We start from the raw sequence: 24,089 nt of genomic DNA on the forward strand, positions 1-24,089 counted from the left end.
GGTATGTAATTTTAAAGTTTTGATACATGTTGTCAAATGAGCCTCCAAATAATAAGTTTATAAGCCTGCTGCCAGCATATAAGGATTCATTTCCCCTACATTTTCAACAACATAGTTGCTTGTTTATGATTCAGAAACTTGAATTTTAAACTCTTAAGTCCCAAGGTTATTTTATATAATCTCTGATTTATGGTTTCACAAATAGCCTGTAAAAATAGATGCTTTTTGTATTTTTCCTTTTATTGCTGCCATACTTGTTTAGATATAGAATGTGTTATCAAGACAAAGCAATCTTTTTTTTTGTTAGTATAGGTATAACATATATTTTAAGGAATTTATCATTCATTTCCAAATACTTCTCTTCTTGAATATTTCTTATATTACTAGTCCAGTCAGGATATTCATTTCAAAACCTTGCTCTTTTGAGTTGGAGTTCAAGGGACAGCTACTGAACCTCTCATTCTCTTTGCTGAAATTTACACATGATCACTTTTGAAATACCCTGTAAATTTACTGAGCACCTCACACTGACTAATGGCGATCGAACAGTAATTTAAGGCATATTGAAACTTTATTAATTCAAATACATTTTAATGAAATCTGAACTTTATCTGTTTGCTTGCTTGCAGGTGGATTCACCTATGAACTTGAAGCATCCCCATGACTTAGTCATATTAATGAGACAAGAAACAACAGTTAACTACCTCAAAGAACTGGAGGTGAGACAACTGGACAAGCAACACACAGCTGATGCGTGGTGCATTTCACAGGAGCTGGAGAAGGCAATGGCAACCCACTCCAGTCCTCTTGCCTGGAAAATCCCGTGGACGGAGGAGCCTGGTAGGCTTCAGTCCATGGGGTCGCGAAGAATCAGACACGACTGAGCGACTTCACTTTCACTTTTCACTTTCATGCACTGGAGAAGGAAATGGCAACCCACTCCAGTGTTCTTGCCTGGAGAATCCCTGGGACAGCAAAGCCTGGTGGGCTGCTGTCTCTGGGGTCTCACAGAGTCGGACACGACTGACGTGACTTAGCAGCAGCAGCAGTAGCACTGTGGTCAAAGAAGAATCGAAACCTGTTATTTCTTAATTCTTCTGACTTTTATAGGAATTTCTATTTTTAGATCATACTTTTCTTTTTTTTTTTTTTAAATCAGAATGCCATTTGAGCGCCAGTAAGAGAAACAGACTACTGGAACCTTGGTTTTATGCCTCATTCTTGACTCATGTGTCCTTGAACAGCATTTCCATGTATAAATATTTACGTCAAATATGAAGAGGAATTATCTCAAGATAATCGTGGAAGGAGAGTTTGGGTAAAATATCAAAAGGAAGAATGGTTTGAATACCTCATAAAAATATAATTATGTTAGTTCTCAGGTAGACAAAATTAGGATCTTAGTAGTTTGTGTTATTATGACTGAGGTGAAAACCATTCATCACTTTGCATCTTGAAAACTCTTCCTTCATTTTTATTTTATATTGAAGTATAGTTAACAATATTGTGTTAGTTTCAAGTGTACAGCACAGTGATCCAGTTATACATATACACGTATTTATTCTTTTTCAGATTCTTTTCCACACTTTGAAAAGCTGATATTTATTAGCACTAATAATATCTGACCTTCTGGTTTCTATCATTGATTTTTGTAAACTGATTTTTCTTAGTAGCAAATAGTGTTAACTATTTGAAAAAGTTTTTTTTCTTTCATATAACCCCCTCTTAAAAGTTACAGTGTAAATTGAATTCAAATTTTAATGAAACTTTTAAGTTGCAGGAAAAAAACCCAATTTGCAAAATGAGATTTAGAAAATTGTTGGGAATAATAAGAGTAGAATCAGAGTCTTAGAAAGCTAGAGGAATCATAAAGATCATCCTCATTTCAGAGGTAAGGAAATAATTAGACCTAAAGACTGAATTGCCTGATTTCATGAAACAAGTTATGGCAGAACCGGAGGCAGACGCCTTATCTCCTGGCTGTTTACAGAGATGAAACCAGGTAGCCATTCCTCTTCTCATTACATAAAAGTTCCCGACTTCACTTATATAAATTTAAACTAGTACATCTATTAACAGTAATGTAATGAGTTTATACATAGTACTTAGTTTCTGCTTCATATACACAATGACAGATGAAAGACGAAATAGAAATGAAAGTCAAATATAGTCAGGTCTGAACACAACATAAACAATCTCCGTAGAGTTGAAAGTGGAACAGAAAACACCAAGTTGAGAACGTAGCTAAAACTATGAACCTGCTGGTCGCCAAGACCAGGAATAGGCTCTGCTGTCTGATGTTCATTTCATCTCTGTGGAGTAAAGGGAACGACAGTGTTCTGTGCAAGATAAAGGAAGACCACCAGGTTCACTACTGCTTGAAGACTGGGACGGAGCCTGAGAGGAGTCTGATGGGAAAAATTTTAAAAAGGCAGGAAGACAAAACAAAACCTAATGACCAAACAATGAACCAAACCATCTAGTGGTTCGATGATTGCATCTTCAGTTTCCTGAACACCATTTCAGGGCAGAGTGTCTCTTTGGGTTGAAACTCTAAAATTGTACGATCTGGTTTTGGACTTTGAATCTAGATAGAACCTGGAAGCAACTACAAAACTGTTAGACCCAGGAGATGGTCATGGAGTGGTTGGGAGGAGACAGAGATGGAGATGGGGTGAAGGATGATTCCAGGAGTTTTGACCCAAGCAGTTGATGTTAGATGAGGTTGGCTTTAGCTGAGATGAGAAGATTGAAGGAGGTATAGACTGGGGAGGAGGCTGGTATATTAAGAAGATGCCTATTAGGAATCTAAGTGGAGACATTGAATGAGGAGTTGGTTCTTCTTGTGTAGACTGCTGGGTAAAGGCTTGAGCTAGAGATTTAAGTTCATTTATCCTTCTTAATCACTGACACAGGAATAAATCCATGAGACTAGATAATATAGCTTATCTTCAAAGTAGTGACAACTAGGTGTACTTCTTAGATAGCGGAATCAATACCAGAAGACAATAGCATCAAAGTGTTAAGTACAGAATTTTATATTCTTTTAAATAGAGTATTTTATATTCTCTTAAACCATCATTCAGGAGCGAGGACAAAGCAGTTTCCTGACATACACAGTTTACTAACCACAGACCTTCACTATACTGACCAATGTAGATAAATCTCAAAAGCGTTAAGTTTAAGAACAGGAAGTTGTAGAATATACAGTATGATACTATTTATATAAAATTTTAAAGCAGTGCTATATGTTGATTTTGGAGAGATATATATAGTAATATTTAAGAGAATAAGGGCAGTATAGTAATATTTTATAAAAATATACATGAAAATGATACATAAAACATTCAGGATAGTGATAACTTGTTTGCTTGCTTCTGTATTTATAATATTTATTTTTTTCTCTTGGTCATGCCATGTGGCTCGTAGGATCTTAGTTCTCCAACCAGAGATTGAACTTGGGCTCTTGACAGTGAGAGTGCCAAGTCCTAACCACGGGATTCCCAGGGTAGGGGTAACTTTTGAAAGGGAGAGAGGGATTTCAAAGACAGGTAAGAGGGGCTTCAACTATTTTTTTTTCTTTTAGAAAAATCTAGAGTATGGCAAAATGTTAAGATTGGGTAGTGGAAATATAGCTGTTATATAATTCCTCTATACATTTGGGGAAAAAATATGAGTGGTAGAAATGTCTCTCAAACCTAGTGACTCCAGCTAGTACTATCAACACGCTGGTTGTCTTGAAGGACTGAAATATGACATGTTTGGACAGTTCAAGGTAGTTTTAATTGCTGAGCATCCTGTGCCCAGGAAGTTGTTAAATATAGCTTTATAGATAGTTAGAGATCATTTCATAAGGCACTTATGTGCCGGTATTACACATGTCATGTTCTCTTACTTTTTGTATATGGACACTTGTTTTGAGAAGCTCATTCATGTCAACTAAGGTAACCAAGAGCATATTTAGAGTTCTCTGACTTAGTCAACACATTAAATTTTTTCCCTTACACGGTATGTAGGTTGTAATATTAGAAAAATCCAGCAAGTTCTTGTTTTCTTCTCAACAGAAGCAATTAGTTGCTCAAAAAATTCACATAGAAGAGAATGAGGACAGAGATACAGGACTGGAACAGAGGCATAATAAAGAGGATCCAGACTGCATCAAAGCCAAGGTGCCCTTAGGGGATCTAGATCTATATGATGGCACGTACATAACTTTGGAGAGCAAAGATATCAGGTAAAAAAAAATTCTCTTTCCAAAAATAAAAGTACTTCTTCCTGAACAGACATTTCTCAATTTGAAATTATTTCTCTAATTAGAAAAAGCTTCAATAACTGATGACTATTGAAATTTGAAAGTTCAAAATATATGCTATGTATAGAATTCTTACAAATCGATTAAAAATATTTATCATCACAGTAGAAAATTGAACAATTTATAGTAAAAAGTACAAATGGTCCATAAACACGTGGAAAAAAATATTTCTCGGTAATGATCAAGTAAGTGCATGCTAAAACATATTTTTCATCAAATTGGAAAAAAATATTTAAAAATCAGTAACTGGTAAAATATGGGAAAACTGTATACAAAAGTGTAAATTAGTTTAACATTTCTAGAAAGAGTTTAGCAGTGTCTTATTAGCTGAAAAGTCTGCAGTCTTAACAGTCTGTGACTTACCTATTATTTTCTCTTTAACTCTTGATTTATCTCCTTTAAGTTGAAATCTCAAACTAGTTTCTTCCAATAGCAACTACATGAAAAAGGTATGCATGTTGACTAATACTGATTGTAAAGTGAGATGCTTTGAGAATATGATTTAATTAGGGGAAAATTTGGCATTTCTTCACTTTTCATTCATTCATTACTCCTTGCCTCTTGATTGTAGCCCTGAAGATTATATAGACACAGAATCTCCTGTCCCTCCAGACCCTGAGCAACCTGATTGTACTAGAATTTTAGAACTTCCATATAGTATACATGCTTTTCAGCACTTGCGAGTAAGTAGAGAAATTTGGGGGGCCTCATCTTCATTTTGTTCTTTAATCTCTGGCTTAGTCATGCTCTTTCTTTTCTTTCTTCTCTCCTTCCAAACAGCTTTTTGTTTTAACAGACATCTCCTACTTTTAAAATTCCTTCAGAATAAACACTCTTAAGATACCGAATTGTAATCTTTTATGTCTTATAATCTCCTTTTTCTTTTCTCTTTTTTCAATCTTTTCTTCTTCTCTTCAGGGTGTACAAGAGAGAGTTAATCTTTCTGCACCGCTACTACCTAAAGAAGATCCAATCTTCACGTATTTATCTAAACGATTAGGAAGGAGTATAGATGACATAGGTCATCTCATTCATGAAGGCCTGCAGAAGGTAAGTCATCCGTGACTAAAGAGCCCAGAGACCGTGAACAGGAGGTGGTTTTCTCTCAGAAAATGTCTCCCTAGCTTGTTTTTGTCTAGAGAGTGATTTTAAATCCTGATCACAGTAGTATAAACTGTGTAGTTCAAAGTTAGGCAGAGGCATTGACAATCCAGTCCCCTTTACCAGGGCGAGATGCTACAAAGTTTTATTTGAACTAATTCTTGAAAAAAACAAAGTATAACCTAATATAAGCAACAGGGCTTATAGGCTAGGTTATATATTTTGAGTGTGAAGGAAAATTTAACATTAGCATCTTTGATACATAACTACACATAGTAAATACATAGATTATCACTGTTCTCTGAACAGGAAAAAAGTCACCACAAACAATAAAATCTTCATGTAATTTTCTTTTAAAGAAACATCTACTTTAAAAAAATGGAATGCAGAATTATGTAACAGGATCCCAGAATTTAAATGTATCATTGAGGATAGCATGTGGGAATTTAGAAATAGTTTTTGCTCTTCTCTGTGCCTAAGGAGATTCATAAAATGCAGGCTAGTTTCTATGGAGTGGTATTAAGTAAAATGTGTAGTTGTAATATTTATATACAGTTTACTCAAATATATATATATATTTATACTGTTACCCAAATATATGTTTATTCAAATACTTTATATAAGATTATTTTTGTAGCTAAGTTACCTTCTTCATCTTGTTTTTCTGAAGGTAATATAAAATACCGCATCCCCAGAATTGATGAATAATAAGGGAAAACTGGCCTAGGATTTAAAATATCCTTCAGAGAATTGTTAGTTGAAAGTAGATCATAGTGGTAAGTGCTCTATAAAAAATTAAAATAGAGGGTTTATTGGGTGGCTACTTTAGATTAATCAGGCGGGGTTATCCTCTCTGGAAAGTTGAAATTTAAGCTGATACTTGAATGACAAGAAGAAACCAAAAGTCAGAGATGAAGGAAGAGCATTCTAGGCTGAGGCCACAGCCCCGAAGCCTTGATGAGCTTAGGAGTGGATGAGTCAGCTCAGGCCGCCATCACAGAATGCTGCAGACTGGGCGGCTTCCGCAGCCGAGCGCTCGCAGTCCTGGAGGCTGGAAAGCCCAGGGTCGTGTTGCTGGCTGATTCAGTCCCTGGTGAGGACTCTTCCTGGCTTGTAGGTGGCCGCTTTCTGGCTGTGGCATCAGGTGGCTTCTCTGCGTGTACTTTGGGGAGGAGTAGCTGCGAGGGGGAGAGAGAAAGAAAAATCTTGCTCTTAGAAGGGCACTGGCCCTATTGGATTTTAAACCTTTGTCACTTCTTCAGAAGCCTTATCTTCAATATAGCCACACTAGGGGTTAGAGCACCTATATATGAATGCTGAGAGAGAGACACATTCAGTCTATAACAGGTGTTATATAATTAGATTCAGGTCAGTGTGGCTGGAGCCTGGTGAGCGAAGGGGAGGGTGATAGGGAATGAAGCCAGAGAAGGTGACCAGGGCCAGATTATCTCGAGCTCTGAGAGCCAAGGTTAGGACTTTGAATTTTATTCCAGGTGTGCTGAGAAGCTGAAGCAGAGAAGGGACATAATTTAATTAGTGTTTTTTAAAAGTACACTCAAACTTGTATGGAGAAATGACTCAAGGAGGCCAAAACTGGCAATAGACCGGTTAGAGGGTTAGTGCAGTAATTCAAGAGGGAGGTGAAGATGGTTTGGACCAGAATGGTTAGTAGTGGAAATGAAAGGACTTAAACTATTTCAGAAGATGTTTAGAAGCTGCTTAATCAGATGTGGAGAATGAGAGAAAAAGAAATCAAGGATAATTGCTTAATTTTTGACGTGAGCAACCTGAAGGAGGAGCTGGTTTGGTGTGGAAGAAGATTAAGATAGAGTTCTGTATGGGTCAGGTTAAACTGAAATGCTTTTATGAGTCTAGAACTCCAGTAGAGGTCAGAGCTGGGTTTAGAGATAGAGAATAATTGTTAAACAGGGAGACTTTGTAACCATGGGATTGGATAAGGTCATCTGGAGAAGAGTGAAGTTGGAGAAGAGGTCCTGGGTCCTCCTATGTCATCTGTCAAGCAGAGAGGGAGGAGGGGCCAGCAGAAGCCGCCCAAAAGGATGTTCAGAAGAATGTGGTACCTAAGTGCCAGGCAGAAAAAAAGTGTTCAGTAGAGAAAGAATAATAAGTAGTGACATTCCAGCATTTATAGCTTTGGCAGAAGATTTAGTAGGAAATCTTACTGAAAGATTTTTCCTTAAAGATTTATTTTTCTCTTCCAATATGATGTGTAGAGTACTCTGTTTATCATGTTTTTAGTAGTTCATGTTGAATTTTTAATTTATTGTTTTGTCCCAGTTCACAATGTAAGTTTTAAAAACAGATTAAAAACCATTTGTTGATTTAAAAAGAAACTTTCTCAAAAGGCTACTAAAAGACAGACTGACGCCTAAGTCATAAATCAGTTGTGAAAGAATATAGCATCTGCTCTTTCTAGAACCTACCAGTTCAGTTCAGTTCAGTTGCTCAGTCATGTCCGACTGTTTGCAACCCCGTGGACTGTAGCACGCCAGGCCTCCCTGTCCATTACCAACTCCTGGAGTTTACCCAAATTCATGTCCATTGAGTCGGTGATGCCATACAACCATCTTATCCTCTGTCATCCTCTTCTCCTCATGCCTTCAGTCTTCCCCAGCATCAGGGTATTTTCAAATGAGTCAGCTCTTCACATCAGGTGGCCAAAGTATTGGAGTTTCAGCTTCAGCATCAGTCCTTCCAATGAATATTTAGGTCTGATTTCCTTTAGGATGGACTGGTTGGATCTCCTTGCCAGTCCAAGGGACTCTCAAGAGTCTTCTCCAACACCACAGTTCAAAAGCATCAATTCTTCGGCGCTCAGCCTTCACCTTTCAGGATGACTTGGGTAAGAGGGGAGGAAGCAGTCCTGGGTGGCCCCAAAAGGCAAAACTGGGACCAGCCAAGTATGGACCTCAGTTCATGACAACAGGAGAATTTCTTCTAACAGAGCGAGCTGTCTTGGAATGGATTAGAGACGGCACCGAGCATGCTAAGGACAGTGAGGCCGCAGAAGGCCAGCAGGAGCAGAGTTTGGGATTACAAGACCCAGGTTCACGTCCTAATGTTGCCCTTTCTGGGCTCTGGGATCTCGGGAGCCTCAGTTTCCTCACCTGCAAAATGGGAGGAGTACTAATGGAACAAGGGTTCCATTAAATGAATTCAGGCCTTAGCACAACCTTTGATATTTCGTGTATTTGCTTGTTTATTGTCCACGGGGCTTCCCTGATGGCGCAGCAGTGAAGAATCTTCCTGCAATGCAGGAAATGCAAGAGACGTGAGTTCAAACCCTGGGTTGGGAAGATCTCCTAGAGGAGGAAATGGCAACCCACTGCAGTATTCTTGACTGAAAAATCCCAGAGACAGAGGAGCCTGGTGGGCCTACAGTCCAAAGGGTCACAAAAAGTTGAATGCAACTGAGCATAGCATTCCTTAGCCAACTGTACTTAGTGCTAAAATCTTTCATTGCATTACTCAAAAATCATAATTTTTCCTTGAAGATAGAATACTTAATGGATGATTAAAGCAGAATTATACTGGTTTTAATCTTAAAAATAGCTTTTAAAAATAAAATAATTGATCCTTTTTAAAAAACAGACTACATGAAAATCTATAAAAGAGAAAGTAAAACTTGTCATTTAAAGTCAGAGATAATTACTGTTTTATAATATTTTGGAGGGTTTTTTTTTTAGTTTAACATATTTTTATAGTTACACCTCTTTTGTCTTATGGTTGATGGTTGTGCTAAGTCTGTTTCTGCGCGTGAGCTTTGTCTCTTTGTGGTGGGTAGGGCTGCGCTCTAGCTGCAGTGTGCAGGCTTCTCATTGTGGTGGCTTCTCTTATTGCAGAGCGTGGCCTCTGGGACATGCAGGCTCAGTAGTTGTGGCTCACTGGCTTAGTTGCCCCGCATGTGGAATCTTCCCGGACCAGGGAGTGAACCCACGTCCCCTGCATTGGCAGGTGGATTCTTATCCACTAGACCTCAAGGGAAGTTCTTTAGTTAAACCATGAGGGAAGTTCTTTAGTTAAAAATTGTTCTCAAGGATAAATTTTTAATCATGAAATTTGGGGGTAAAAGAGTAATCACATTTTTTAAGGTTTTATACGTACAGGTTGTTAAACTGTTTTGTGCCTCCCCCCCCCACCCCGCCCTGCCAAGAAATGCTCTACTAACCTACAGTTAATATCGGCAGTTAATATACACTGTAGCCTGTAGTGAATACTGGCATTCTGTTTAATCTTTGCCAATTTTTAAAAGAAAAACTTGCATCTTTTAGATTATTTTTTGTAGTTAAGTTTTGTGTTTTTTTTTCACCTGCTAAGTAGCCATTGTTTCATATTTTTGAATTGTCCATGTTTTTGGCCCATATTCTCTTGGCTTTTTGTCTCTCTGTTTAGATTTTTTTTTTTTTTAATTTTACTTTACAATACTGTATTGGTTTTGCCATACATTGACATGAATCCGCCACGGGTGTACATGAGTTCCCAATCCTGAACCCCCCTCCCACCTCCCTCCCCATATCATCTCTCTGGGTCATCCCAGTGCACCAGCCCCAAGCGTCCTGTATCCTGTATCGATCTATCTGTTTATTAAAGATATTAAACGTTGGCTGTCATATGTTTTTTCTGTTTTATCTTAAATTTTATGACTTTTTTATTCTGAATTTGAGATTTCTTACTTGGGTTTAAACTTACATTGAGTTTTTGACACAGTTCAGTTTAGTGTTTTGACCTCTCTATGGTTGTAATCAGTGTATGTTCAGGGATAAAAAATCGAAGCCACGAAAGGAGAAAACCTGTCTGCTATCTGAACTTCTGTTTAACTTGACTAAATAATATACTTATTAATATATAGAAGACATTTTTAGCAATGTGAAGATCTGAATGAGTTTCTGATCACACTGAGAAAATGACAACTAAAAATACATCTTTCACAAAAGCATTGTATTTGCTTACATACATACCTTCATTCAGATGTTTAAATAGGAAACTTTACAGTATGTTGATTTCAGGAATTTCATGTTAGAACAACTAGCATTTCTAAGTAAGCTAGATTCTAACTTCTGAAGTCCTGAAATAGGGCCCAAGTTGTGGCCGCTTGGTGAGATTGTCGGCTTTATTGCCCTCTTGGAATGATAGCCTAGGGTTGGACAGTCTCTCTGTTTAGACCACACCTTAGTGTACTTGTTCAACTACTAATCAAAAACCTCTTTTGATACAGATAGTTTATTTGTACTTTGCCCTCTGCTTTGTCACTACTATGTAAGTCTTGATCTTTACCAATTTCAGACGGCCTAGAGTGGTAACGGTACTCATTTTGAACATTCTGAGTTGAAGAAACTATCTTGAGTTATGTTTGGTTGTCATTTTATGTATTTGATTTCTAGAACTCTTCCTCGTGGGTACTATATAACATGGCTTCATTTTACTGGAGAATAAAGAATGAGCCATATCAAGTAGTGGAATGTGCCATGCGAGCTCTTCACTTCTCATCCAGGTAGGATTCCTGCCCTTCTGGACCTGTTGATTTTCCACATAACTCAGGACTGTTAAATATATATATATATATATAAACAAAGAGAAGCGTTGTATGTACTTGCTTTCTCCTCAGTCCCTGTTCCAAGAAATTAGTCCAGTCAAAAATGGTAGATGTCAAAAAGTTCAAAACGATAATGGCATAACACGCTTCTGATTTCTGTTAAGGAAAAAATATGCGATATAGATGCCCTCTGACTTACTTGGGACTTGGAAGTAAGGACCTAGGCTGGAGAAATTATCGAAAGTTAAATTTTTCTCAAAGCAAACGTCAGCCATAAATACATTTTAAAATCATAAAATGTCTGCCAGCCTTGATTTTTGTGGCAAAATTTGTAGCCATCAGATTGAGTAAGCACCATCAATGATGTAAAATGAAACATTAGGATTTTCTCAAATTATTTTCCCCATCTGTAAGCAAACTCAAAATTGCTTTCCAAAGCTCAATAGCTTTGAATGTAATTTGCACCTGTCAGGTAGTTACAGATAATTGTGGAGCACAAGCTTCTTTCCTGACGTCTAATTACATCTCTCCTTCTCTTGTAGGCACAATAAAGACATTGCCCTGGTCAACTTGGCAAACGTTCTGCACAGAGCACACTTCTCCGCTGATGCTGCTGTTGTGGTCCATGCAGCTCTGGACGACAGTGACTTCTTCACTAGCTATTACACTTTAGGAAACATATATGCAGTAAATACAGCTTTTTTTACATGAACCAATCCAGTTGCTCTTTCCTTTTTTTTTTCCGAATTAAAAAAATACCCTTTTCCTTTCTAGACAAGGGAAAGGGGATAGAAATGAAGAAACCTAAAAAAAAAAAAAAAAACTCAAACAATAATGAATCATAAGTGTCCTAGCCTCTTGACAAAAAAGAATAATAAATTGATAGGAATATTAAACTTCTTTAGTGTAGTCCTCTTAAGACAGCAGTTATTTGAACTGAGCCATCCTATACAACATTGCATCATGTTATGGAGGTTTGGCCACTGATTGAAATAATATTCACTGTATGAAATTTGGTGTGATCTCATGAATCATAAGGACATTTGGACAGACACAACCAGGCTAACATTTTTCCCTCCTGTGTTTGTGTATGTGTGTGTGTTTGTTTTTGTCTCTTTAGATGCTTGGGGAGTATAACCACTCAGTGCTCTGTTACGACCATGCTTTACAGGCCAAACCTGGGTTTGAGCAAGCTATAAAGAGGAAGCATGCCGTCCTGTGTCAGCAAAAACTCGAGCAGAAATTGGAAGCTCAACATAGGTAACTCGGAGGAAAAAATTTTACTAAAGCACTATTTTACTGAAGCACAATAGGATCATAGGTTAGACCTGTACAGGGTGAAATCAGTGTTAATTTGTTCATTAGAATTAAGAAAAACACCTTTTCACTTCTACTAGTCCTGTCCTTTTTCTCCAAATCCAGGAGGCTTAGCACAAGTCAGTGGTTGTGTAAATGATTCTAGGTACCAGAGAATGTTTACAGTACATGCCATCATTTAAATCTTTACAGTCTTGATCATCAGTTACTTGTATGAAGTCTGATGAAGGAGGGGGATACTGCCAGATGCTTAGTAACTCTATAGATTACATTTTTATTTCCATGAATTAGACTGTCAGTAAACTCACTGGCACATGCTATGTTCGATCTTTCTCCCCTTCGACTCCTAGGGTTGGGCTATTATTTTGGTTAAGTGATGTTGAGAGAGATGATTTGGCCCATGTTTTAACAGATTTGTATAAGTTGCACAGTAATAGAATTCTGTTGTACTTGGTCCTCATACTTAATTTTAAAATGTACTGTATTTAATTCAATAAATAATAAGACCAGTGAAGGAACTTCATAAAATTCAGAAGTGAATTGTTCATCACGTATAAAATTTTGAGTCTGATTATTGAAGAATTCAGTGGAGATTAGGATTTCATTGAATTTTCCATTTAATGAATAAATTTTCCATTTTCCAATCTGTTTAAAAGCCTGACGTAGTCAAAAAGGAAAGAATGATAGCTTGTTTATGCCTGGCTTCTGTTATACCTGCTCAGAACTTGCCCTTGCTGAGCTTCTTCCAATATTATGCTCTTCTTACACAATCTGTTCAGCTCTTAAGTCTCCATATGTTAAGTGTAATAAGTAATCAGATGTTTGTGACTAAATATAATGAAGCTACTGATTTATTGACATCAGCTGGTAGAGAATATTCCTTTCCAAGCAGTTTCTGTGGTTTTCCCCCAAATCTGTAAACCAAGGAGCTCCAATGCAAGAGCCTTTTTTGTTAACCTTTTGTTTAGGTAGAATCAAAAGAAAAGAAAAGGAAGATTCTAGAAAGGCTTTGAATGTCCGTGGAACTAATCTTTGTGGAGAAAAACAGAGTTGTTAAATCTGTAGAGCTTTGTAGTATATCGCTCTGTGTCTTTTTTGGCCCCTGCAAAGTCCACCACACCATTTAATGTCATTAATTGTTGTATTTATGAGAAGAATTTCACATGTCTTTTTACCACCCAAATATTAATAAAGCGGTAGCATTTATTTAGCCCCATGGTTCTTGAGACAGTGGTACAGTGGTTGTTTGCTAAAAGTAAAAATCTTGCAATTTTTGCTGAGAACCAGAAAATCTGTGTATTTAAGTGGGCTTAAACATTTACAGTTTTGAAGCTCTGTAACTTTTTCCTGGCATTAAAAAATGTTAAGATCCCTCCAGCGAACACTGAATGAGTTGAAGGAGTATCAAAAGCAACATGACCACTACCTGAGACAGCAGGAAATCCTAGAAAAACATAAGCTGATTCAAGAAGAGCAGATCCTAAGAAATATCATCCATGAGACACAGATGGCAAAAGAGGCACAATTAGGTAAGTCCTGATTCCAAGTAATTTTTAAAGGCAGATTAGGAAGTTCACGTCTAGTGTGCTTCACTTTCAGAACTCTCACGTAGCCACGAAGCAGTGTAAAGTTGTGCTTATGATTTCCTTCAATCTTAAAATGAAATTATCACTGCAAGTGGACTGGCAGGCCTAGGAGCCAGTTTGATCCTCCTAGCTTTTTTATCATTCACATTTTAAAGTAAAAGCCAACTTTTGTATCCTGAGTCCAACAGTTTTTTGCCCTCTATGGCCAACACTGATGCTTCTCTAACTGTAATATGCCTGTCAGTCTCTTGGAAATCCGGTCAAAATGCTGATTCTGATTCAGGAGGTCTGAGGTGGGGCCTAAGATTCTTGTTTTTGTAACAAACTGCTATTTGCTGCTGGTGGTCAGAAAGCTCACCCAGAGCAACATAGCCCTACAGCAAGTTAATGCAAGCCAGACACACCCTGGGAACAAAAAATCCACACTTTTCAGCTAACACTGGCAGAAAGACTACATGTTCTTTTTTTCTTCCATTAAAAACAAATGTTTTATTTTAGAAGAGTTTAGACTTTGTCTTAAGCAAAGAAAGTCATCAATGGATTACTTTCAGGAGATTCTGAAATCCTCCCCCAAATTACACACAGTATTGTGTATATGCACAACTTCTTTTCTGGGAAAATGATATATAGCTCTTTGAGGGGGGTTGTGGGGGAGGCACGCCATGTAGACATGCAGATTCTTAGTTTCCTGACCAGTGGTTGAACATGTGACCCCAGTCTGTGACACCAAAACAGAACCACTGGTCTAAAGGAACTGGCATTGATGGCATATCAGTGATTTGGTTGTACCCAGAATGTTTCATTTATGATCAAACCCTGTGGGAGCAGGTACGACAGCTTGACACCAAAGAATAAATGAGTAGAATCCCTTATGTTATATCCTTCTCCCTTGATAAGCAGAGTCTGTTACAGCCTCTTGGGGTTGCAAAGAATTGGACGTGACTGAGTGACTGAATAACCACATGACCATTTATAGTCCCATTTTACAATTCACCTGACAAGTTTTCTTTGCTATTTTGAGTGTAGAGAGTGTGTTTGGTCCTTGGGATTACTTACTGCTCAGTCTGTACTAAAATGCAACCAGAGCTCTTATATATATATTTGTAAAAGTTATGAAGTATATAAAGCAAATTGTCTCCAGAGAGATGGGCAAAGTCTTACAACAATTTACTCAGTAGATTTTACAGTCATAGAATTGCCAGAAGACACCTCAGTGATTATTTAGTGGCACCTTCCTTTATAGATGGAGAAATTGAGGCTTTAGAATGATTTAATGAACCATTAAGGCGTTTTCCCCTGGATAAGTACCCCTTGATGAGTACTTGCCAGGCTCTGAAGAGTGCAGGGCTAATACTACATGACTTAGACTAAGAAAATTGTGTTGGCATTGTTGGTCTTTTCATCAGTTTTAATTTCCTTTTGTATCCCAGGAAATCATCAGATATGCCGTCTGGTCAACCAGCAGCATAGTTTACATTGCCAGTGGGACCAACCTGTGCGCTACCATCGTGGTGATATCTTTGAAAATGTGGACTATGTCCAGGTCTTTTTCTTGGTCTCTTCTAGTTCTTATAAACTTTTGCATATCAAGAGTAATATTGCTCTCCCACCCCCAATTCCTTGTATATTTGATATCTGAAATGTGTGATTGTCATTTAAGATTTTGAGTATCTGTTGTGTTCATAAAGTCAGATTTATAGACAGTACTCAAGTTACTTCATGAATGACATTTCTGTTTCCTAAAGCACTAGCTGTATTTGTCTTTTCCTATGTGTCTAATTCCTGTCTTTACCATGAGAGCTAGAATTGGCCTATGACTCAAAGCCTTTACCTTTCCTTATAACTTACTTGAGTAAGACCTCTAATTTACAATTTGTGAAAGAGTAGCCATGCTCTTTGCGAAAGTTGCTTCAACCAAAAGCATTAACGAAATGATCATTACCAACAAGAAATGTTTATTAAGCACCATTGCTGTTTGCGTGTTTTCTCTTTCTTCCTGTCTTTGTGTGTGTCCACACAGGCACATACACGTACATGTACAGTCGCACAAGCACGTAACATCCCAGCCTGTCTAGTTGGGAAGAAATAGTACATAACGACACCAAATCGCATGTAACTGATGCTGATATGGACAGTAAACACAACCAGAGTCCAGTTTTCATTCAAAAGGAGACTGGAAATAAAATAACATTCATTATATCCTGTGGAAAACCCATCATGTCCTTAATCATAAATACAGAAATTTCTAGTGAGAAGCAGTGGAAATAATTAAGAGATCAGGACAGCTTCTATAGAAAGACAGACCACGAAAAATTAGAATGCTTTAATCTAGAAGAAAAAAAAAAGAAAGAAAACCCAGACATTGGGAAAGAGTAAGAAGCAAAAATTAAGAGGTCATTTAGGAAAAGAAATAGTAATAGAGGCCAAAAGCTTACTATGATTATTGTGAGCCACCTTCTAGCAATATCCCATGTTTAGTTTTTAGGAGTAGTAACGGAAGAACAGACTCACACCCTCTAAGATTGTAGCTCCCTGTCTTATATCTAAGCATTTTAAGCGGAAAAGGGGAATCTTTAGAAATCAAATAGACTGAAACTTCAGTGTAACTTTTGGAAATCATAATGGTCTCGAGACAGACCATTTGGAAGACTGCCATGCACCAGTGTAGCTTCCAGTATTATGTATCTGTAAATTTCATCACGACTCCATAGTGAAAGACTATATTCCTATTCATCAAGGCATAGAGCTACAAATTCATCATATTCATTCCTTTTACTCATGTTCTTCCTACTCCACCCCATCTTAGTCCTACTCTCTTTTCTAACAAGGTTCCAGAAATACATAGGAAATATGGTATCTGGAGAGAATAGCAAATATTGTTCTTTGGTTTGGGGGGAGGCTATACATACTTAAAATTGATTGTACAATAGTATTTAATGCCTAAGTGATGGGTATATTGAGCACACTAATTTTATAGAGTAGTTATCACTTTAGTCCAGACAGGGGAGAAGAATGAACCAAACCTCTAAGTCAGCCATCATTAAATCTGTAAGAGACTAAATCGCAGAAAGGAAGTAGAGAAGAAAACAGCCCACACTTGGGTTCTCACACATCAACGGCATAAATGAGTAAAAGTTGCTAGCTACACATTATCTGGAGAGAATACTATTGGGGCAGGGTTCTGAAAATTAAAGATCTGATTGCTTTTTAGCTGACCTACTCTCTGATAATTCCTTGTAATTTTGATTCAGTTCAGTTCAGTTCAGTCTCTCAGTCGTGTCCGACTCTTTGCGACCCCATGAATCGCAGCACGCCAGGCCTCCCTGTCCATCACCAACTCCCGGAGTTCACTCAGACTCACGTCCATCGAGTCTGTGATGCCATCCAGCCATCTCATCCTTGGTCGTCTCCTTCTCCTGCCCCCAATCCCTCCCAGCATCAGAGTCTTTTCCAATGAGTCAACTCTCTGCATGAGGTGGCCAAAGTACTGGAGCTTCAGCTTTAGCATCATTCCTTCCAAAGAAATCCCAGGGTTGATCTCCTTCAGAATGGACTGGTTGGATCTCCTTGCAGTCCAAGGGACTCTCAAGAGTCTTCAACACCACAGTTCAAAAGCATCAATTCTTCAGCACTCAGCTTTCTTCACAGTCCAACTCTCACATCCATACATGACCACAGGAAAAACAATAGCCTTGACTAGACGGACCTTAGTTGGCAAAGTAATGTCTCTGCTTTTGAATATACTGTCTGGGTTGGTCATAACTTTTCTTCCAAGGAGTAAGCGTCTTTTAATTTCATGGCTGCAATCACCATCTGCAGTGATTTTGGAGCCCAAAAAAATAAAGTCTGACACTGTTTCCACTGTTTCTCCATCTATTTCCCATGAAGTGATGGGACCGGATGCCATGATCTTCGTTTTCTGAATGTTGAGCTTTAAGCCAACTTTTTCACTCTCCTCTTTCACTTTCATCAAGAGGCTTTTTAGCTCCTCTTCACTTTCTGCCATAAGGGTGGTGTCATCTGCATATCTGAGGTTACTGATATTTCTCCCAGCAATCTTGATTCCAGCTTGTGTTTCTTCCAGTCCAGCGTTTCTCATGATGTACTCTGCATAGAAGTTAAATAAGCAGGGTGACAATATACAGCCTTGACGTACTCCTTTTCCTATTTGGAACCAGTCTGTTGTTCCATGTCCAGTTCTAACTGTTGCTTCCTGACCTGCATACAGATTTCTCAAGAGGCAGGTCAGGTGGTCTGGTATTCCCATCTCTTTCAGAATTTTCCACAGTTTATTGTGATCCCCACAGTCAAAGGCTTTGGCATAGTCAATAAAGCAGAAATAGATGTTTTTCTGGAACTCTCTTGCTTTTTCCATGATCCAGCAGATGTTGGCAATTTGATCTCTGGTTCCTCTGCCTTTTCTAAAACCAGCTTGAACATCAGGGAGTTCACGGTTCACGTATTGCTGAAGCCTGGCTTGGAGAATTTTGAGCATTACTTTACTAGCATGTGAGATGAGTGCAGTTGTGCGGTAGTTTGAGCATTCTTTGGCATTGCCTTTCTTTGGAATTGGAATGAAAACTGACCTTTTCCAGTCCTGTGGCCACTGCTGAGTTTTCCAAATTGGCTGGCATATTGAGTGCAGCACTTTCACAGCATCATCTTTCAGGATTTGAAAGAGCTCAACTGGAATTCCATCCCCTCCACTAGCTTTGTTCGTAGTGATGCTTTCTCAGGCCCGCTTGACTTCACATTCCAAGATGTCTGGCTCTAGATTAGTGATCACATCATCATGATTATCTGGGTCGTGAAGATCTTTTTTGTACAGTTCTTCCGTGTATTCTTGCCACCTCTTCTTAATATCTTTTGCTTCTGTCAGGTCCAGACCATTTCTGTCCTTTATTGAGCTCATCTTTACATGAAATGTTCCCTTGGTATCTCTAATTTTCTTAAAGAGATCTCTAGTCTTTCCCATTCTGTTGTTTTCCTCTATTTCTTTGCATTGATCGCTGAAGAAGGCTTTCTTATCTCTTCTTGCTATTCTTTGGAACTCTGCATTCAGATGCTTATATCTTTCCTTTTCTCCTTTGCTTTTCGCCCCTCTTCTTTTCACAGCTATTTGTAAGGCCTCCCCAGACAGCCGTTTTGCTTTTTTGCATTTCTTTTCCATGGGGATGGTCTTGATCCCTGTCTCCTGTACAGTGTCACAAACCTCATTCCACAGTTCATCAGGCACTCTATCTATCAGACCTAGGCCCTTAAATCTATTGCTCACTTCCACTGTAGAATCATAAGTGATTTGATTTAGGTGATACCTGAATGGTCTAGTGGTTTTCCCTATTTTCTTCAATTTAAGTCTGAATCTGGTAATAAGGAGTTCATGATCTGAGCCACAGTCAGCTCCTGGTCTCGTTTTTGTTGACTGTATAGAGCTTCTCCATGTTTGGCTGCAAAATTCACTAACATTTTGGGTTTAAGTTAAATCTGAGTCACAACTGCTTTTCTGCTTTCAATTTGACTGAACTTTTCTTTTCATTTTCTAGTTTGGTGAGGATTCTTCAACCTCCAGTATGATGTCTGTGAACTTCGATGTTCAAGCAAATCAGAGTGATATCAGTGATTTGGTCAAGTCTTCTCCTGTAGCCCATTCTGTTCTCTGGATCTGGGGCAGGGACTCTGATGCATATAGGGTAAGTAGTAGAGGATGATGAAGGAGTTTTCTCAGACAAGATTTCTTAAAGGAGTGACCTTCAACCCCGCTGATGGCCCCAGTCACTGTTCAGCAAGAAGTCGTTAAGCTTAGGTTAAATGCAAGGCCTTCTGCTAGCTCATGGCTAAGTAGGACATAGGATCTGTCTTGATTTCTTGCCAGCCACATGGGGCACATGGACACCCTGATGTTAAATCAAAGCTCTAAGTAAAACTACCAGCCCTCACAAGTTTCTAAATTTGACCTAAGTGTACGTTTGTATATATTTCATGTATTCAGTCAGCACTCTTTTACTGAGCTCACAACTGTATACCAGGTTCCTTGCTCTGCTGGAGCTCACACTGTAGCAGAAGATACAGAAAATAAACAAGTAAATGAATATGTATTTCCAAGCTAGCTAAGAGATAATTATATGTTAGCCGATGGAGATATCAAGATATGAAGACAAATATTGTACGTTTTCTTTTTTACAGTGTTAGTCACTCAGTCTTCTGATTCTTTGTGACTCCATAGCCCATAGCCTGCCAGGATCCTCTGCCCATGGGGTAGAGGCAAGAATAGTGGAGTGGGTAGCCATGCCCTTCTCCAGGGGATCTTCCTAACCCCGGGATCGAACCTGGGTCTCCTGCATTACAGGCAGATTCTTTACCATCTGAGCCACCAGGGAAGCCCTCACTACTAAATTTTCAGGAATTTAACAGAGTTAATACAGCCACTTATATTTAATTATGTGAAATATAAACTCCTAAATTTGAAAGCTTCAGGCTGTAAGTTTAGTAACCGTCTGGTACTAATTATTTATATGTAGAAAAATTGAATTTTACAAATAAAATAATTGCTAAACTTTGGCATTGGCAAAATAAAGGTCTTAGTTAAGGGGAAAATAGTTTTCTGTGCCAGTTTCTTACGTGTCTGTATGCTTCCAGGTATATGTCACAAACTTCACCTCAGATTGACTTAAAAGAAAATTCACCTCGTATTATAGGAAATCCAAAGATAGAGCAAACTTTGGCTTTGGTTGAACAGTGGCCCAGTAACCCCCTGTTTTCCTCTTCTTTAATTTGGTATCCCCTGTCTTGGTTCCTTCCGAAAGCTGGTCTTCCTCATGATAATGAGGACAGCCAACAGCTGTTGGCGCAATGTGCTCCTGTGGCTGAAGAGACTAAGACTGGCGTTTCTTTCCTGGAATCCCAAAGCAGACCCCTCCCGGTGTCTTACTGGCTCAGCTGAGTTAAGCCTGCCCAACCCTGAGCCAGTCTGTGGTAGAGCAGGTAGAATTACTGACTTAGACGAACAATCTGCAATAGAAAGAATATTCTAGAATCTACCTCAGTCTCTAGATCCTAAAATACTAAATTGTTGTTTGGTTTTCCTAGTACCATTTATGTTCTTTTAAAAGTTCATTTAGCATGTTGAAATATTGACTCTGAAGAAATTTATGAGAAACTTTTTTTTCTCTGTTAGGACAAGCAGCATATTCTGTGGCCTAAAAGAGCTGATTGTGCAGAAAGCTATCCTAGAGTCCCTGTTGGCGGGGAATTGCCAACGTATTTTCTGCCTCCGGAAAATAAAGGACTCAGGCAAGTGCTTATGGATCTGGCAGAGCACTTGGTTCTGCATGATTGTCACCTGGCGGTTCTTTGAGAGCACCAGCCTTGGACCTGAAAGGTTAAGTCTTTATTTTGAAGTCACCCAACCTTTGAAAATATGAATTTTGTTCCTTTTTCTTGTGCCAGGATCCACGAACTCAACAGTGATGATTATTCTTCAGAAGAAGAGGCCCAAACCCCTGACTGTTCCATAACTGACATCAGAAAAAGCCAGACCCTGTCCTACTTAGTCAAAGAATTAGAGGTCCGCATGGATCTGAAAGCCAAAATGCCAGATGACCATGCTCGAAAAGTAAGGCTCACTTAGGCTTGGTGTTTATTGCCGTCCATTCTGGGTGATTTCACAAGCCTCATTGGCGGAGCAAAAATTAAATAGAGGGCAGTTGTTGAGCTCTAAGTTTATAAAACTGAAGGATCGAGTTAAAGAATTAGTGAAATTATTAAGAAGTCAACCATGCTGTTGAAGGACTGCCAGGAAAGTGTTCCTTGGGGTTGCTGTCTACACAGACCACCTAAGCACTGTTCCTCTAAGAGGGCTGCAAAGATGAGTCACACAGAACTCTGTTTACCTAGTGGAGGCCATTCTGACCACTGCAGTTTAGCTTTGCATCCTCCAAGCCACCAGAAGTTTGTATAATTGAAATTGAAAGCTTGAGGATTCTTTCCTTGGCCTTATCAACCCTGCTTTGGACTCATATGAGGTCCTTAGGAATTTGTATGAATTTGATAACCTCTTTGCAAATATTGTAAATATGTTCTGTTGGGCTCTCTTCTGTAGTTGCTATAAGTTATGTGTAACTAGGAATCTTATTACTGAACATAAATCCTAGGGTAAATACCATTCCATGGATACAAATGAAAAAATTTCCTTTTTACAGAGAAAGCAAACCATCACAATGACCTTTGTTAAATTTAATTTTGAAACTATGAGTAGTTACTGCTTTCATGCAACATTTACTGAAGCAAAAAAACATTATGTTCCAGGCAGTGTTTGGAGTTCTAGGAATACAAAGATAAACAGACCATGATCCCTATCTTAGAGTTGTTAACAGTTACATAAATGCTGCAGGAATATAAAGTGATTAACTGAGGATCTGGTGGTTTTCCAGTTAGGAAGGAAAGCAGATAATTGCATCAGGTATTGCATGCTTTGTTTTCTGAATAATTTCTCATTTGCTTCTGGACACTTAGGTCGACTTTAATGGGGAAATGATAGGTCATCTTAATATATATGTGCTGTATATGTCTTTTGATTTTTTTTTTTTTAGTTAAAGGAAACTAAGGCATACATGTGAGTAAGGTAACACCTGTTGGTATGTCAGTGATCTCGTGTTATATATATAAATTATAAATGTCTGTTCAAATTAGCTGTTCCTGATGAGCTCAAGTAAAGATAGCTATCTGTAGAAATTCTTTTCAAATGTGTTCCCTGTTATTTTCAATTGATTCAGTCTTCCTTTTAATGATTTCAGATTTTGCTTTCCCGTATTAATAACTATACTATCCCAGAAGAAGAAATTGGGTCTTTCTTATTTCATGCTATTAACAAGGTGAGCCGCCTGCTTCAGACATCTGAAATTTAAATGCTGGGTAATTGTAATTAAAAGTTACAGTGCATGTATTAAAAATTCTTTTTAGCATGAGTTCTGTCTTCTTGAATTAAGTGAAGTATTGGGGCTTTTTCAGCCTAATGCTCCTGTCTGGCTGATCCTCAATGAAGCTGGACTCTACTGGAGAGCAGTAGGAAACAGCACTTTTGCTATTGCTTGTCTTCAGAGGGCGTTGAATTTGGCTCCCCTTCAGTACCAGGACGTTCCTCTTGTTAACTTGGCCAACCTTTTGATTCACTATGGCCTTCATCTTGACGCCACTAAACTGCTGCTTCAAGCTTTGGCCATCAATAGCTCTGAGGTGAGGTTTCATCTTCCTTTGTAGCAATGTGTACTACGTAGTGGTAACTCAAATTCAGAGTGTTCGTTGTATTTTTGTAGAAAGGGCATAAAAGAAATCTCATGTTTTATTTTTCAGAGTAGAATTTGCATATTGTAAGAGGGCTTTTGTTGTATTTTTGATGTGTTTATCTCTATTTTAAAGGAAGTTTGTAAATTATGCAGTTTATTTTTAGAAACATATGTAAATAAGAATGACACGGGTGCTAAAAATATACTGCCACCTTTTTATGTCGGAAACACCTGCTTCTCACTTTATCCCACTTGTTACGGCATGCACGTCCTTTAGTATTACATTGTTTTACAACTTGAAATCTTTATACCAACCAAGCCAGAGCCCAGTTTAAAGGTTGTTTTGAGAAGGGTGGATAGGTTCGCTCCTTGAACCTTCCTCATGCAGTCCATGGAGTTACACCTCTGCTCTGTAGTTTATTACTTTATTTCATAGTTTCTAAAATACCACTTCCTTTTTTTTTCATATATTAACATCTCTGAAATAAGGATACATGTTACAATTGATGACATTTTAGGTTTGATGAAATGCAGTTATAATAAATATATAATTAAATGGCTTTTACACTTAGTGTCTAAATGTTTCCAAGTTTTATACCCAAAGAAACTTTTAGAAGAACTGTGCATGAAAGGCTTAGGTTTATTTGAGGTGTACCAAAAGTAATTTCTTTCAGTATTAGCAGGAAATGTTGCCTATTACAAGTTTCCTTTGAAATAGACAAATTCACGACTGGATTCTAAGTAAAAGTTTACAACCACTGTGTTATATACAGAGGCCAACTTGCCAGAGAAGTACATCAAATATTTATCAAATGTTTACAATGTCAGGTGTGGGTGTAGTAGAACAGATGCTTTATATGGGATGTGATAAAAGGAAAGCCCAAATAGAAGGCTCAGCACAGCTGAGCATAAATCCTGAAGGGACAAGTATGTCCCTT

At 38.2% G+C, this 24,089-nt stretch overlaps 1 protein-coding gene across 2 annotated transcripts in view; it reads left to right on the plus strand.

Annotated features, from left to right (window-relative positions):
- The window catches only part of TTC17 (tetratricopeptide repeat domain 17), a 125,581-nt gene that overhangs the window by 22,113 nt on the left and 79,379 nt on the right, over nt 1–24,089 (plus strand). For both annotated transcript variants that reach the window (XM_052652319.1, XM_052652320.1), the window contains exons 2-15: nt 630–719; nt 4,065–4,234; nt 4,884–4,995; nt 5,231–5,362; nt 10,816–10,925; nt 11,510–11,654; nt 12,088–12,227; nt 13,653–13,813; nt 15,301–15,413; nt 19,414–19,560; nt 21,045–21,160; nt 21,317–21,482; nt 22,663–22,740; nt 22,877–23,101. In XM_052652319.1, the coding sequence (XP_052508279.1) occupies nt 630–719; nt 4,065–4,234; nt 4,884–4,995; nt 5,231–5,362; nt 10,816–10,925; nt 11,510–11,654; nt 12,088–12,227; nt 13,653–13,813; nt 15,301–15,413; nt 19,414–19,560; nt 21,045–21,160; nt 21,317–21,482; nt 22,663–22,740; nt 22,877–23,101 (1,905 nt within the window). The remainder of the gene's footprint in view (nt 1–629; nt 720–4,064; nt 4,235–4,883; nt 4,996–5,230; nt 5,363–10,815; nt 10,926–11,509; nt 11,655–12,087; nt 12,228–13,652; nt 13,814–15,300; nt 15,414–19,413; nt 19,561–21,044; nt 21,161–21,316; nt 21,483–22,662; nt 22,741–22,876; nt 23,102–24,089) is intronic.

This window comes from Budorcas taxicolor, chromosome 15, assembly GCF_023091745.1.
Source record: "Budorcas taxicolor isolate Tak-1 chromosome 15, Takin1.1, whole genome shotgun sequence".
NCBI lineage: Eukaryota > Metazoa > Chordata > Mammalia > Artiodactyla > Bovidae > Budorcas > Budorcas taxicolor.